General features: G+C 32.5%; 1 protein-coding gene across 3 annotated transcripts in view; it reads right to left on the bottom strand.

The window, feature by feature from the left end:
- Window positions 1–2,470: 2,470 nt before the first annotated feature.
- The window catches only part of LOC149411248 (uncharacterized), a 309,091-nt gene continuing 296,136 nt past the window's right edge, over window positions 2,471–15,425 (bottom strand). Inside the window, exon 11 of one of the 3 annotated variants that reach the window (XM_089647484.1) lies at window positions 2,471–14,021. In XM_089647484.1, coding sequence (XP_089503610.1) covers window positions 13,316–14,021 — 706 coding nt within the window. In that variant the 3' untranslated portion in view covers window positions 2,471–13,315. The remainder of the gene's footprint in view (window positions 14,022–15,425) is intronic. The other 2 variants (XM_089647486.1, XM_089647488.1) reach the window with 2 other exon arrangements.

The following is a 15,425-nucleotide window of genomic DNA, read 5'->3' as shown; positions in this document are numbered from 1 at the left end:
GCACACACAGAACCTACTTTTTAGGACATTTATATATATTTTTTAAATCAATATTGGTCAAAATAAGAATTTAGAAGCGCAAAACACCGCCACCAAGTACCCAAGTACTAACTTAATTCAATTTGCTACCACTGAAAGAAATGCCAGCGTCAATATGCTACACTAGCATATCGGACTATTGTCCGATGTAAGATATCTCGGGCATCAGTCAGTTATGATAACTACAAAATGCCGACATGCATGCATTGTACAAGACGTACTAGAAAATATAGGGAAATCAACGGTATAACTTTCATTAGTAAGTAGGATTTTACCATAATCAGTAGTTGTGTAAATTGACCAACTTTAGCGTTGCTACGCCAGGCAATTAGTTTAAAAACGAACATTCATATACTGCGCAGAAAAGCCCCACAATGAACGGTGCTGCAAACCTTTGCTTTTCTGCATATGGTCCGGTTATGTGCGCTCTTTGGTGATCAATGTCTGACTAATGTCATGGTTTATTCAAAGCATTCTCAATCCCTTGTTTGCCTTCAGCTCGTTGAAATGATTCCCAGATATCATGTTAGGGCCAAAGTAAGTCTGCCAATTTATTCACACCACAGAAATAATTATTTTTTGCTACACTAATATTTCTTTTCAGGTGGCCAAGAAGATATAGGTTTAATTTTCAGAATGCCGGTATAAAAAAATTAAATGAATAATATATTAATTGTCAACAATCTTTAACCACTGGATTGCTTTTGGTAATATAAATGCGCCAATTTAAATGCCTCCGATTGCTTTATTGAAAAAAATTGCAAATTATCTCGTGATCTCAAAGCCTACAAAAATGAAACAAACGGTAAAATACAGGTTAACTCATTGGCTATATAGCATCATAACAAGTTTTTATGACTTCATGTAAAAATTCTATACTATTTTTTTTTTAATGTTGGCGGAGAATTGAAAAAATGATCATCTGGATATCTCGAGCAATCGAGGCAAAATTATTTATTTCGCGTGGTCGCTCCAGTGGTTAAAGCGATTTTGAAGTGAGCAGCATTGTTTGGGCCCATTCAAAAGGCCATGAATGCTTTAAAAATATCAACATTGACACAATAAAGATCAACAATGTCAGTAACAACCGCAAATCGCCTAAGTATGATGTTAATTTAGCAGCTGGCATCAACTAAAATATTGTAAGTTTATAGAGCCTGTTCACTTCTGAGACAAATTTGTCACTTGGTAACAAAAATTTTATGCAAAAATTAAAACCAACCACTTGGGGTGACCTTAGTTCAGAGGTTTTGCACCTTTAAAAAGTGATAAAAAGCAAATACCTACCTACCCTAAAATATTAATAATTCGTCCAACTTCAGTGAAATATTGGCAATATCAACAACTCTGGTCGCTAGAGGTGCTAGTGTAGCATATGGACATTCACCAGTGTTGACATTCCTTTCAATGGTGGCGAATTCAATTTATTTAGTACTTCGTGGCAATGTTTTGCGATTCCAAATTCATGTTTTGATCAATATAGATTAAAAAAATATATAAATGTCCTAAAAAGTAGGTTCTGTTTGTGCAGTTTACGGATATAATAATTACAAATAACAAAAACATTCCAAGTCATTTTTCAGGATGCCAAAAAACGTTGACAGGTTAGTTATAATTGTGGGAATTGAATTGAATTAATAATGAATAATTAATTATAAAAAATACAATACAATTTTAATTGGTCCTCATTAAAGCACAAATAAAAATAAATAGAATTAGTGATAATAATTTAATGACCTTTCTTAACCATCATAGACAGAGTTAATAACCGTTTTTTTGGTTATTGAATTGAATTAATAATAAATAATTAATTTCCGTACAATATTAATTAGTCATCATTAAAGCTTACATAAATGCGATTGATGATAATAATTGTTATATTTATTTATAAAATATTTTATTTCCTTTCTAAACCATCAAAGACAGAGTTAATAGCAGCTATAATATTTTTATACGTGTAGGTTATCTATTTTTTTTCGATTTCTATTATTTATTAACGTAAAATAAAGAATATATTTCTCGTAAAATCCATTAATGTATGAAAGAAAACCGAGGAGCATAACGCATGCCGCTAAGAGGCGCTAGTGTAGCATGTTGCCATCAGAATGTACGAGTCAAATGAAATGTATTTAAGAAGTTATTATCAATATTACATATAGGGTATTTGTATAGTCATTAAAAGCGATGAAAAAAAAAACAAACTATAAACCTAACCTATTTAGACTAGTTTTTTTCATCACTTTATGTGTTGAAAAACGTTTTAAATGTGTGTTGAATTGTCATTTTGACAAGTCATCTGGTCGCTTTTGTGGCCAATGACAGCCACCAAATGGTTGCCTTTGGTCAGCAGCAAAACAAATCAAATGTGTCTTTGTAGAAGATATTCCTGAGATTAAAAGCAGGTTTGAATAAAAAGTCAGTGTTTGGGAATAAATTGTATATTTCCAGATTAATGTGAATAATTATCATTTTTTAGTACAGCTGGTGAAATAGTACTGGTTAGTAATTCCCCCTTAGATTCTTTCCGTACAATACAAAAAAAGGGAAAATAATATACATAAATTATGTAAAAATTAATAATGTATAATATAACAAACATTACAAATAAATATAATTAGTTTATAAAATCTAAATGGTAATAAACAATGTGAACTATAAAATCTTAAAATAACGATACATTTGTACAAAACATTTCACTTCTAATTACTTCGACACTAATTATACAAAACACTATCTACTCAAGTGATATTTTATTTTAAAATAAGCTCAAACTTAAATCGTTTCGATTAATGAAAGTTCCTAAAACAATCAAACGAAAATGACACTTTACCGGTTCACACGACACGTCCAAAACTATTCTTAAGGGAAAACGGACACCATCGTTACAAACCTGACATGTACAACACACACATACAGTATACACGTCTTAAAGTCAGAACAACAAATGTGTATGAGAATATCTACATACAAACTTCAAGTCAACTATGAAATGTTCTCAAATAATTATAAGCAGTAATTGTTGATTGAGGTACATCATTTGGCGGGTTGGAAATAAGCCGACATAGCTCAGTGGTTACAGAGCACCTGACCGGACATCAGAAGGTACGGGTTCAATTCCCGTTGGCGGCATTTATTTTTACTCGGGAGATATTTTCAATTTTTTCAGGCGACTAATTATTGCTTATAATTATTTGTTATCCTTTATGCTATGCATAAAACCTTGTCTTATAAACATTAGTTTATCATTAAAAAATAATGAAATGTTCTCTTCATACTACCAATCTAAACTTTAGTTATTATTATGCACGTAGAACTTGAAATGGTTATTTGGAAGAAACATTGTATAATAAATTACTCGATTTGTGAATCTGTGTAGAGAAAACTATAAACATTATATAACGAAGTAAAAAAAAGAATACGTAAGTTTATTTTTACTTCTAAAGAAAACTAATATTTGTGACACATAGTTTAACATTATTTATGTAAATATTGATTATGGGAAGACTGTTTGATATTAATATGAATATCATTGCTAATTTTACTGCTTTGTTAAATTTCTAAAGAATTGTTCTTTTTAAGGGCATCGTATATGTGATAGATTGAAAAGAGATTCAACTTTAATGATACAATGTTGTTTAACTGTTAAATTTTCAGTGTCGTTAAATTAATAAGAAAACATAAAACAATACAAGGTTACGTAAATAAAATTATTAATTCGGTAAAACGAAGGGTAAATGATTGTAACTTTGTTCAAAATACTGATTATAATATGTATTTACCACACGTCTTTGGTTTTAGCCATAAATATATATTATAAATATCAGTGAAACAATTAAAAATAAAATATTATGTGTTGTTACCTGTGTATTAATTAATTCATAGATTATTCATATTATAATATTTGCAGTAAATAAACTTAACAAATCGTTTAAAGTCAAAGTAAACATTAGTATTAGCACTCGCCGACTAGATTCTGGTGACAACGTTTGATTGGTAAAACTTCCAGAATAACTAAAAAAGAACCTAAATAGTTTTGTAAGCACCATAGCTAATAGAAACAAGAGAGATAGGCCACAAACCATTATGAAACAGCACGCACGGTGGGTGTCGCCAACATCGTTCACTAAATCTACTGCAAATCACATCTACGCAGATTGGCATCCCATCTTTATTTCTACCTACACATCAAACATCAGCTTTGATAGTTTGTGCACTTTGATCGTAATTCAGCAACAGTTGACAAGCTTCCATGCCATATCTCCTTTGTTTCTGATATCTACGGTAAGCACTCAGGCATTAAACTGGGTATTGACAAATAGATTAAAATCCTTCAAATTTGAAAACTCAAAATCTAGTGAAATAGAAAAGGTTGTAAGTAAATTATTGTGATATCATTTACCTATATTAATTAAAATAAATTTCTCAACATATGACAGGAAACGTAAAAGCTGCCAGATTGATATTGAATTTATTTATTAAATGACCCACCAAACTAGGCACATGCTCACATTATGGTTACGTAATTATTAAAACAATATTAATGATTATTATCAAAATATATGCATTGTAAATGATGTTATTGGTTACGACTGGGATATGAATGCACGAAACATTCTAATTTGAATACCGCAATCTTTCGTATACGATTGCCGAAATATTTTAGATTTGAATGCTGGAATCCTTTGTTTGCGAATGCTGAAATCTTTTATATTTGAATCCGGAATCTTTCATATATGAATGTCGAAATCTTTTAGATTTGAATGCTGGAATCCTTTGTTTGTGAATGCTGAAATCGTTTAGATTTGAATGTTGGAATCTTTTGTATATGAATACTGGAATCTTTTGTATATGAACGCCGAAAACTTTTGTAAATGAATGCAGGCATCTTTCGTATGTGAATGCCAGAATCTTTCTTATATGATTGTCGGAATCTTTCGCTATCCGGATAACTGAACTTGCAATATATTATTTACTTAAACGTTTTTTAAAATATAAAGAGATTGTTTTAATATTAAATAAATTTTATTTAAAGAAGAAAGCATTTGTTTTAAAGTACGAAATAAGGAATGCCATTTGCCTAACGTTGGAAAGTTGAGGCACCGTTATAAGTACTAAGTAGGTACTGAAGTGACAATATAAAACTAGGAGTTATACTCATTTTATTTTTCACCTATGCCTCTCAATTACTTACTTTCAAACATTAGATTCAAATTGGATTTTGAACAAAGCTATTTTAGTACATACATAGTAACTTTAATAATGTCAATACATATTAGTAAGTACCCCATCTCTCGCATGTGGAAGCCAAAATTTTGAAACGGAACCAAGATTCACATACCTGGGCTCCCTGATAACAAACAATAACAACACTACAGAGGAGATCCAGAAGCGCATCGTGAATGCAAACAGCTACTATTTCCGCCTACAAAAACAAATAAAATCCAGACTGCTTTCCAGAACCACCAAGGTATTAGTGTACAAAATACTAATTAGACGAGTGCTTACGTACGCAGCCGAGACGTGGATTCTAACTAAGAAGAATGAGCGAGCACTGGACGTTTTTGAAAGGAAAATTTTGAGGCGCATCTTCGGACCGGTTCTAAAAAATGGATTTTGGCGCTGACGTTATAACAATGAGCTCTATACTCTGTTTAAGGAGCTAAACGTCACAAAGTTCATAAAACTGGGAAGACTTCGGTGGCTAGGTCATGTGTAGAGAATGACCGAGCATCAAGAACCAAAGTCCCTGCTGAGCTCAAGACCGATAGGGAGAAGAAGCCTGGGAAGGCCAAGGTTAAGATGGAGCGACAACGTCCTCAAAGATTTGTCTGCCTTGAAGCTTCGAAACTGGAGAGAGCTGGCGCGGGACCGAGATGAGTGGAGGAAGACTCTTGAGGAGGCCAAGACCCACCAGGGGTTGTAGAGCCAAAAGTGATGATGATGATGACATATTATTAGTAAGTGCATAAAGATTTCAGTGGAAAAGTTATGAATTAAAAAAAAATAACATTGAATAATAAATACAGAAAAGAAATGAAAAACGAATATTTACCATTTTCAATCCGATTGTACACAATGAATTATAGCACAAATTTCAAATGTGTGTTGTTATAAATTTATAACATGGACATACAGGGTGTTAAGAGACACACCTGACTTAATTTAACATGTGAATAATGTTAATACCCTCCCAATTGCTCCCAGCCATCTGGAGCCAGTGAGACTATGGCATCCTTAATTGGGGTATGTTGTGAGGCTGACGGTAGTGGGGAGGGGAAGCAGATGGGTAAGAGAAAGGTGGGGGAGTACCTGGCCATTCAGATCTGGTCACCAAACACAGCTAAAGCAATTTCAACGTTTCAATTCTGAATAGTATGTCTGAGTGATATACTGAGAGTATTTCCCATTCTGGAACGTGCGGCAAGTACAATTTATATTATTTTAAATTAATAAACTGTGAAATGCTTGCGCATGCCGGGATTTGAACCCACGACTTTCGGTTTGCTAGTCGAGAGCCTTACAAATCACGTCAAATTTGGATTAATTGACATTATTTGGATTAAAAAATATGAATGAAATTTTGGTCTCCGGTGACAAATTTTGTTGATTTTCCAAAAAAGTCACCAGCGACTAAAAAGTAATGTACATTTTTTAGTCCAAATAAGCTCAGGAATCACTGGTAGGCGACATATTACATTATACGCATCATGGCTTGGCCTATTTCAGCATATCACTCGCCATACACTATCAGTGGGAATGTATGGCGAGCGATATGCTGAAATAGGAAAAGCCACGAGAATATACCATCCTTATAGCATGGTCTATCACGTGCATAAAGTAAGTCAGGTATGTCAGGTGTTTGGAGCGAGGAACAAACTAAATCAGGTATTTTGGTGCTGGATCGGAGTTATCAAATAATCAGATCTAAGATTACATCTAAACATTTCTAGCAGTTCTACCACAATACAAAACAATAATTTATCCATAAGACAACATTACTTAGTTCTACATTGTAACCTTTTTTCATAGCTTGTTAATGATACTCACATTTATTACAATTGAAATATGTTTAACGTACAAAACGAGGTTACTTTGTGCATCAAATGATTCAAATTATTATGTACCCATCGCAGCCGGCTTCTTGCACCACATATAATATTTTTATAACCAAAATGGCGATCGTATAAATTACATAATTCAAGAAACTTCGATAACGTTAATAAATAAATAAAATCAAAATACGTCGTAACGAATTAATTTTTTCACTAAGCATTACGTTTAAATAATATTAAGCTTTTTACAAACATTTCGCAAATAATTTAATAAATATTAATTAGATAATGTTATTAATTTTTGTTTACCCTTGTCTTCGTAATTGTTTAAAATATGGATAGATAGATTACTAATGGTATAGAATTACATAATACTCAAACGTTCAAACACTACGCATACGCATATGGTCGGTTACTAACTGACGCCCCAATGCCATAACAGCACATCTCCAACATAGAAATACTTAACCAATACACACCTTTAAGTCTTATATGATTAGGGCAATTGTTTTACACTGGGAATCATAGGTAACACATTTTAAACATAAATTATTCAGCGATGAAATGTGACTTTTAATTCAATATATATTTTGTGAAAACAATACAAGAATGATTTCAATCAATTATCGAAATCTCATTGTCATTTTGAAAGATTCAGTTTTCTTCTAGAAATTAATGATTTTGAATCGTAAACATTACATACTCCAGATTAACATTGGTTTATGTTTTGGAACATAATCCGTCTTGCTAACACATTATTGTTAAAATGCACCACAATTGATTTAAGAGCATTTCGACTTAATTTTAAATTAATAAACCCTTAGGCGACCAACATAAGTTATATATGTACATTCATTATTTGGTTAAAATTAGTTTAAAAGAAGAAAGAGACAAAAACCCTGAGATACTATGCTCACATCACAGTGAGCAAGGTTAGGTTAGGTGAAGTGTTAGTAGCAGGGCCTGCGCTGAGTCAAACGGTGTAGTCGGACTGCTCCAATTGCACCTGCACAGGGCCGGCCCTGGTGATTGGGTTGGGTTATAATATACATATTATGTATAAGGTTTCACTTAAATGTGTTATAATATACATATTATAAGGTTTCAATTAAATGTGTTATAATATACATATTATAAGGTTTAAATTAAATGTGTTATAATATACATATTATAAGGTTTGAATTAAATGTGTTATAATATACGTATGATAAGGTTTAAATTAAACCGGTTTGATTTGTGTATATTTGTGACCAAATATAAGTACACAATAATTGTAGTTTGAAACAGCAATTTCTCTAGGTTTTAGAATGGATTCTATTAACCTATTCACTAGCAAGCATACATCATAGATGCACGAATAATATACATGTCAGGAGCTGAACGCATCTATTAATGTATTAATTTCAATAGATGAGTAAAAAAGAGTTATTATAGGTAAAATAAAAAATTTAAAAAACCATCAGGTATAGTGAAAAAAGAGGTTTCATAGAACAAGACATGTTTATTAGTATTGTGTGTGTGTGTTTGTGTGTGTGAACACAAAAAAAAATCTAATTTTACTTATTTTATTGTTACGGTGGCAAAAATATTTCTCTCGTAAAAAATGGAAAAATTCTACGATTTGTCAGTACTACTCTCAAGGTGTTATTTGTGTTTCTTACTACATAAGAATATTTATAAGGCGGTTTATTAAATTGGCATACGATAAGACTTGATTAGGCTTAATTTGTAAAGCTTGTACTATACGCATTACTAAGTAAGCTACGAAATTAAAGAAACTCTAAACATGATAAATATTTACAGAACAACCTCGGTAATCAAAACCTACGATAGTTCAAATTTATGATAATCCCAACCTATATATCGACAAAACGGTACAAGAAAGTTAACGAATTTTAATATTTTATAAAACTTTACAAAGCTGGCATTTTCAATGCAATCTATCCCACCACGCGGCACATTTTTGACACAATCTACGAGGTGAAGTAAGTACCGTTTTTATATTTATATATCGTGATGAGATAGACTGCGTTAAAAGGACCAGCGTTGTAAATCATGATTACCAAGTAAATCATTTTATTTTATACTAGCGGACCCCGCATTGCTTCGCTATTGCTAATGTCTTTCTCGAGCATCTCCGAGTTCTTCCTTCATTCACTACTGTATACCACAATGTTACTGTTAAAAAGCTACATTACATGGACTTTAATTTGACTCCATATCTTATTCCGCTGCAGAGTATTGCGTTAAGTAAGTTATTCCTCGTGCTTCTTATACCATCCAAACCACTCTCTATATATCCTTTGCACTAATAAGAACAAAGCGATATTGGTCAACTACTTTTGGAGGTTAGCGAGCACAAACATACGCAGGCTCAATTGTTATATATTAAGAAGATTTCAATACGGTGTGGAAACATAGATACTTAGGGCCAGCTAAAGGAAGCGGATAAACGGTTTCGAAATGTGGTATTCCATGGACAGCATGACGTACAAACGTGTCCGTTCTGGAAGAGCTAGGCATGCACAACAGGCTATCAACTGGCTGCCAACAGCGTACCCTAAGATACCTTGGGAACGTTGCTCACCAAACTGAGGACTCTAACTTGAAGAAACTCATAGTCAATGTGTTTGGCAGGAGAAGCAGAGAAAGGTCACCAATGCACTGGAGTGAGCAAGTATAACTGGTGTCCAGTACATCGGTGTCCTTGGCTCTCCACGCAGTGCAGAACCACGAAGAGTGGAGAAGCCATGTGCACTATGGAAATTGAAGTGGGGGTCACGATCCCCAGCCATGAGAAACTGATGAAGATTTTTATTTTCCATAAAATCTATAAGTCCGTTTACCATTTTTATCTGAATTCCCTGCTTAATCAAGTTGCAATTGCAAAGGTTGTTCTGAATTACAAAATTGTTTTTAAAAAGCTTGCACTTTATACGGCTTAAATTAGTGTAACTTCATATGGCTGATTCCTACATTAATCTAGTAAAATTGACACAATGTTTGTTGCGTAATCTAAAGCGACTAAATGTATGAATTATTTGTTTATTTACGAAAGCTATCTTTTATTCTACGAGTTTTTTCCGTGGATGAAAAATGTTCTGCCAAAAATATATGTATCTTTGCTCACAAAAATATGTCATTGATTGATCATTAATCAGCTATTATATTAAAACCTTATCTGAATTAATTGTTCTAGATCAATACAGGCAATAAGTGATAGGATTATAATACAGGCCCAGTTGTCTCATCCGTGATCTCAGCTGAAGAAGTGGTGTATCGAGAGTTGCTACTACCCAACACTCAAAAATTGTAGCATATGTTGTATATTCCAAACTGTGATGGCTAAGAGGCCACTAGAGCAAGAGTGGTCTAACCGCAAATACAATTTACACAATGGAAATAAATTATTGCTTTCAGCTACGGTAATATCGCGAGGTAATTGCTACAACTAGGTAACTCCGAAATCAGTTATATCAAGATATACACAAAACCATACCTTCTATATATCCATACATATGTGTTGTGGCATTCGTGGGTGAGGAAATATAGGTATGTATGGTTTTGTGTGTAACCTCAAAACACTGATTTCGAAGTTTCCTAGTTGTAGTAATTATAACCCCATATATATTTATCGGGTTAGTCTTGCTTTGTGATCAACCTTGTTTGTTTTGTTTAGTATTATATAAGATTTGAAAATTTCTATTTTAACTCTTGGTTTGCCGAAGCTAAATTGTCGCCATCCACCAGTATAAGATAAATAACATGATTTCTCAAAATGTGTGGGTTAGACCACTCTTGCGCTAGTAGTTTTAAAATAAACTTACCATGAATTCACCACAGCTTTAACAAAACCATGGTTGAAACAACGGGGCCATAGTGAAATGGTAAATATCTCAATAGTGTGTAGATTACTTTAGGAATATGATTAAAACATTACAAACTTACTTAAAAATGTTTTTCTATGATCATTAGATTTAATAATAATTATTGCAAATACTTTTTTATAATATTGATTCATCCATATTTTTATTTCTAGTTTTTCTAATTTTGGTGGTACATTATATTGGATTACCATTTCACTTTTACCACCGGGACTTTAATCATAATTGTATCCTTTCAGATTATCAACATTTTATTTAATGAGTCTAATTTGCTACCTGATTTAGACCCAAACCAAAATATTTCATACTTCAACCTTTTGCACACGATCGTAACAACAGATGAGACGGTAAGAAATCAACATTGACATGCGGCTGTATCTCAACCCTTGATACGCCAACTTGTCGATGGTGACCGGATAACTCATCAAAATAACAATTAAACACACCTATAAAAAGTGTTATAAACTCATTAAGTGATGAAACAAAAAATGGGTTAAATAGTTACATATATGTAACCTATTTAACCTAATTTTTGTTTCATCGTTTTTCATAACTTTATAACACTTTTTATAGGTATGTTGAATTGTGATTTTGATGAGTTATCATGGAACCCTTGTCGATTACATCATCATTGTTGAATCCCCTTTATATTATTAATCTAAGCTGCTTTCCCAAGTAAACTATTGTTTAATTTGAACCTAGATGTTATTGATAAAAGTCTTACACAATTTTAATTCAAGTCTACTAGAGAAGAAAATGAAAATTTATCGATACTAAAGAATTACAGTAAAAATTATGTTTAATTCACTATATTAAAGTGATCATTTTTTTTAATGTATATTTGTATCATTAAAAAAGATTTTTCTAGAGAAAAGTTTTCAGGTTTACAACATTTTTGTGGAGACATCTTTAATTTACTGGGATATTTATAATTGCTAAGTTTAAATACTGTATTCAACATCAGGATAGATGAAATATATTTCGCGGAGAGATTGCTAATCTCAATTCGTTAAATCTAACACAATATTGAACAAAGCTTCTAAACCTTGCAAGATAAACCAAAAAATTTAAATACATCTCTTTGACAAATTCAATAATTTGAGTATAACCCTTTTCTGCATTTTGCTTTTTCATTTTGATTTGAGACAATTTATTTGTCATTCTGCAACATTCATTTTTGCAATATCAATTTTATAATTTGAATAGATACGGTGAAACCCACATAATATGAGGTTTTCCATAAAAGATGTATTCAAAATTACTGAGTTTTTAATTTTGTCTCTTCAAATTTTACAGGAATAACATCATGATTTTTTCCTTTATAAAACAGTTACATAATTCCAAAAACTAATTCTTGTGTAAAAAAAATTTCAATTTCGTTCACAACTTAAATTAACCTTTTTTTCCATAAAGTCAATGTTCCGTACACAATTTATATCCCTTGGAAACCTTATAAGATGGTTTCCCTATACAGACCAAAGTCAAATAATACATTTCTGGTAACATGTCATAAATAAATAAATATTTTTAAAGTAAGTATTCATGTTATATACAAGAAAAATGGCACCAAGTCTGGGAAAATTTTAATTACGTAATATAATGAAAAAGTCATGCGATTTAGTACTGAGCTGTTCAACTGGAACATGTCCTTAGCTTGCATAGACAAATAAACAATATTTATAAAGAGAAAATGTGTAGACAAATCACACTTGAAGCAAAATACAAACCATTTAATTTACCTATCCAGAATACTTGGTTTTATAATATTCTCTAATCACACATTCCTAAAATATCCACTATGTGAAATAACTTCGAAGAGAACATGGATTCTTTACGAAACACCAACTATCCATCAAAACATTGTACAAATGGCTGGGGACATTAATAAACGACAATGCAAGTTATATCCTTACAATTTATCTTACGTTTCCTACTAAAAGCGATTACAAAAAACTTTATATTAATATGGCATGAGTAGATCTGACGTCTATCACTAATAACTTTATTACAAAGTCGTATTAAACATTACGCACTAAAGTTTATTAATTTCTCAACACTCACTCTATTAATGAATTAATTACTTTAATCAGATTGCAGCATTCTCTCATAAGGTATATTGGTTCATAACGGAATCTCCAATATTTTAGGCTTTTTAAATATAGGCCAACGTTTATAATACACATGCGTATTGTATTTCTACAGAAATTTGGAATAAAAACTTTTTTACCAATGTCAAAATACTGTGTTACTCGCGTCACTTATTCGTGTATGAGGTATTTATAATCCAAAACATTGTTTGTTTGTTTGTCCCAATCACCAAATTGTTTAATATCTTTTCTTTTAAATAGAGCATTCGTCGCTATCTCGAGCGTAATCCTCGTCTTCCTCGTCTTTGTAGCTCGGCGACACTTTGGCTTTCTTTGGTGATTTCAGAGAGTCTTTGTTGAAGATTCCCACACGGTTCATTGCAGAGATCTCCTTCTGAGGTATCTTATTTCCAACGGCCTTCTCATAGTTGTCTGATATCCTGTTCATCCCTCCTGGAAAAGCCAAGCGACTCAGAGCACACTCGCCAACACCATATTGCTTACCGAAATCCATGCTGCTTTTCATTCCATCGTTTAGAAGAGTGGTGTAAATCCCTCCGGTACGTCCATTCTCGCTTTCGGGAGACTGCCGCTGCGGAGAAAGAAGATGCGAATACAAGAAGCTGTTGTTTCCATCGTTGGAGCGTTCCATCTTCATGGAGTTTAGATTTAAAGACTTGGGGCTTGTCGGTGATTGAGACTGGCGGTCGAGAAATCCGTTTTTGAAGTACGGGTCTCCTGGTTTGGAGAGGATGGCCTTCTCGTGCGGGGAGGTTTTGTAAAGTGAGGTTAGGTTGACGTAGCCAGCGGTGTCGGGGTGGGCGTCCATCTTGTTGGGAGAGAAGAGTGGAGACTTGGGGGAGCCCACGCACATGATGCTGGCCTCCTCTATAACCTCAGTGGAGAGGATTTCATCCAGGTTGGGAGAGAGACAGTCGTCGTCTGTCTCATCGTACGAGCTGCGAGACAAAACAATAATTACTACCTGATAAATACACATATTTATTAAATCACCGAATATAAGATTGACTTGAAATTTTCAAATTGATATAAACCCCGAAAGGAAATCACAATTTTGTTATCTAATTAATTTCTCTAAGACTGCTTTCAAAACATAAAAGAAGAAATATAAATTATTTATAAAACATTGATTTTAATTGTAAAAAGAAAATAATTATAGCATTAGCTAAAGGGGTTTTTAAAGGGGAAATAAAATAAAAATAATTAGACCTAATTAACATTAATATCAGACACAAACCTTTTGAAAAAACATCAAGTATCTTTTTAGTTCATTCAAACACAAGGCGCTGATTTACAAACATAAGCTTCAAGATGCAAACTCTTTCTTCAGGCAAAAACTAACAAGTTTATCAAGCCAACACTGACACAGTTATACAGGGCGATTTCTCTTGCATGACAAAGTCTAGAGAAATTATGATGAACACTAATTTAAACAAAATCTAATAGTATTATCTACATATTAACTATTTCTAACATAAGTAATATATAGACTTCAATATTCTAAATTTATATGTAACTAGCTGAAGTTTTTCGAAATCTAATGTGGATTCTTCTTCTTGGTTCGAAGGTCAAGTGTGCGAAATTTCATCAGTTTCGGAATAAAACTGTAGATTTGCATACAAATCAAATCCACACCGCCTGCCCGTGTCCCCTAGAGGCACTCTTCATTATATAAATAGACAGATTTTAACGCAGAAAAATCTGTTTACTGATGCTGCAAAAATAATTAAATGATGAGCTGGCATCATGAAATTTACACAGCTTTGTCTGCCTGAAATATCAAGGCCAACGCAACTACATATTTTCATATCTATCACTAGCTATTGAAATATCAATTTTTCTATCAAAATAAACAAGATTGTATAATATCCGCAAATAGCCAATTATATTTTCTTTTAGTTTGTAAGTAATTGAAACTTTTACATTCTCAATATGTAGTGCAATAAAAGTTTAAAATATTTCAATACTTTGTATTTGCACTTTCATGTACCAAACTCAATGTAAAATACCTTAAAATAGCAGAATGTCTTATGGTGTTATTAACTTTATTATCAAAAGGTTTTATGAAACATCTCTAGGTTTTGTCATTCAATAGAAATCGTACGGTATATATCCAAAGTTAATGAATAAATTCATACAGCAAGAGACACTCTGGGAAATGGTAGAATGATCAGTAGTAGTATTGAGTTTATTTCACTCCTGGTTTTATGAAAATACACACTGACATAAAAAAGCATTGTTCGGCAAATAATGAGATGGTGATAGAATGAAGAAAGCCGTGACCAGATAACTCATCAAAATGACAATTCAACACACCTATAAAAAGCGTTATAAAGTTATGA

This window comes from Hesperophylax consimilis, chromosome 26 (assembly GCF_061612785.1).
Source record: "Hesperophylax consimilis isolate HC1 chromosome 26, BYU_Hcon_1.0, whole genome shotgun sequence".
NCBI lineage: Eukaryota > Metazoa > Arthropoda > Insecta > Trichoptera > Limnephilidae > Hesperophylax > Hesperophylax consimilis.
The sequence above is the reverse complement of the archived record's forward strand: the minus strand, read 5'-3'. Positions and strand labels throughout refer to the sequence as shown.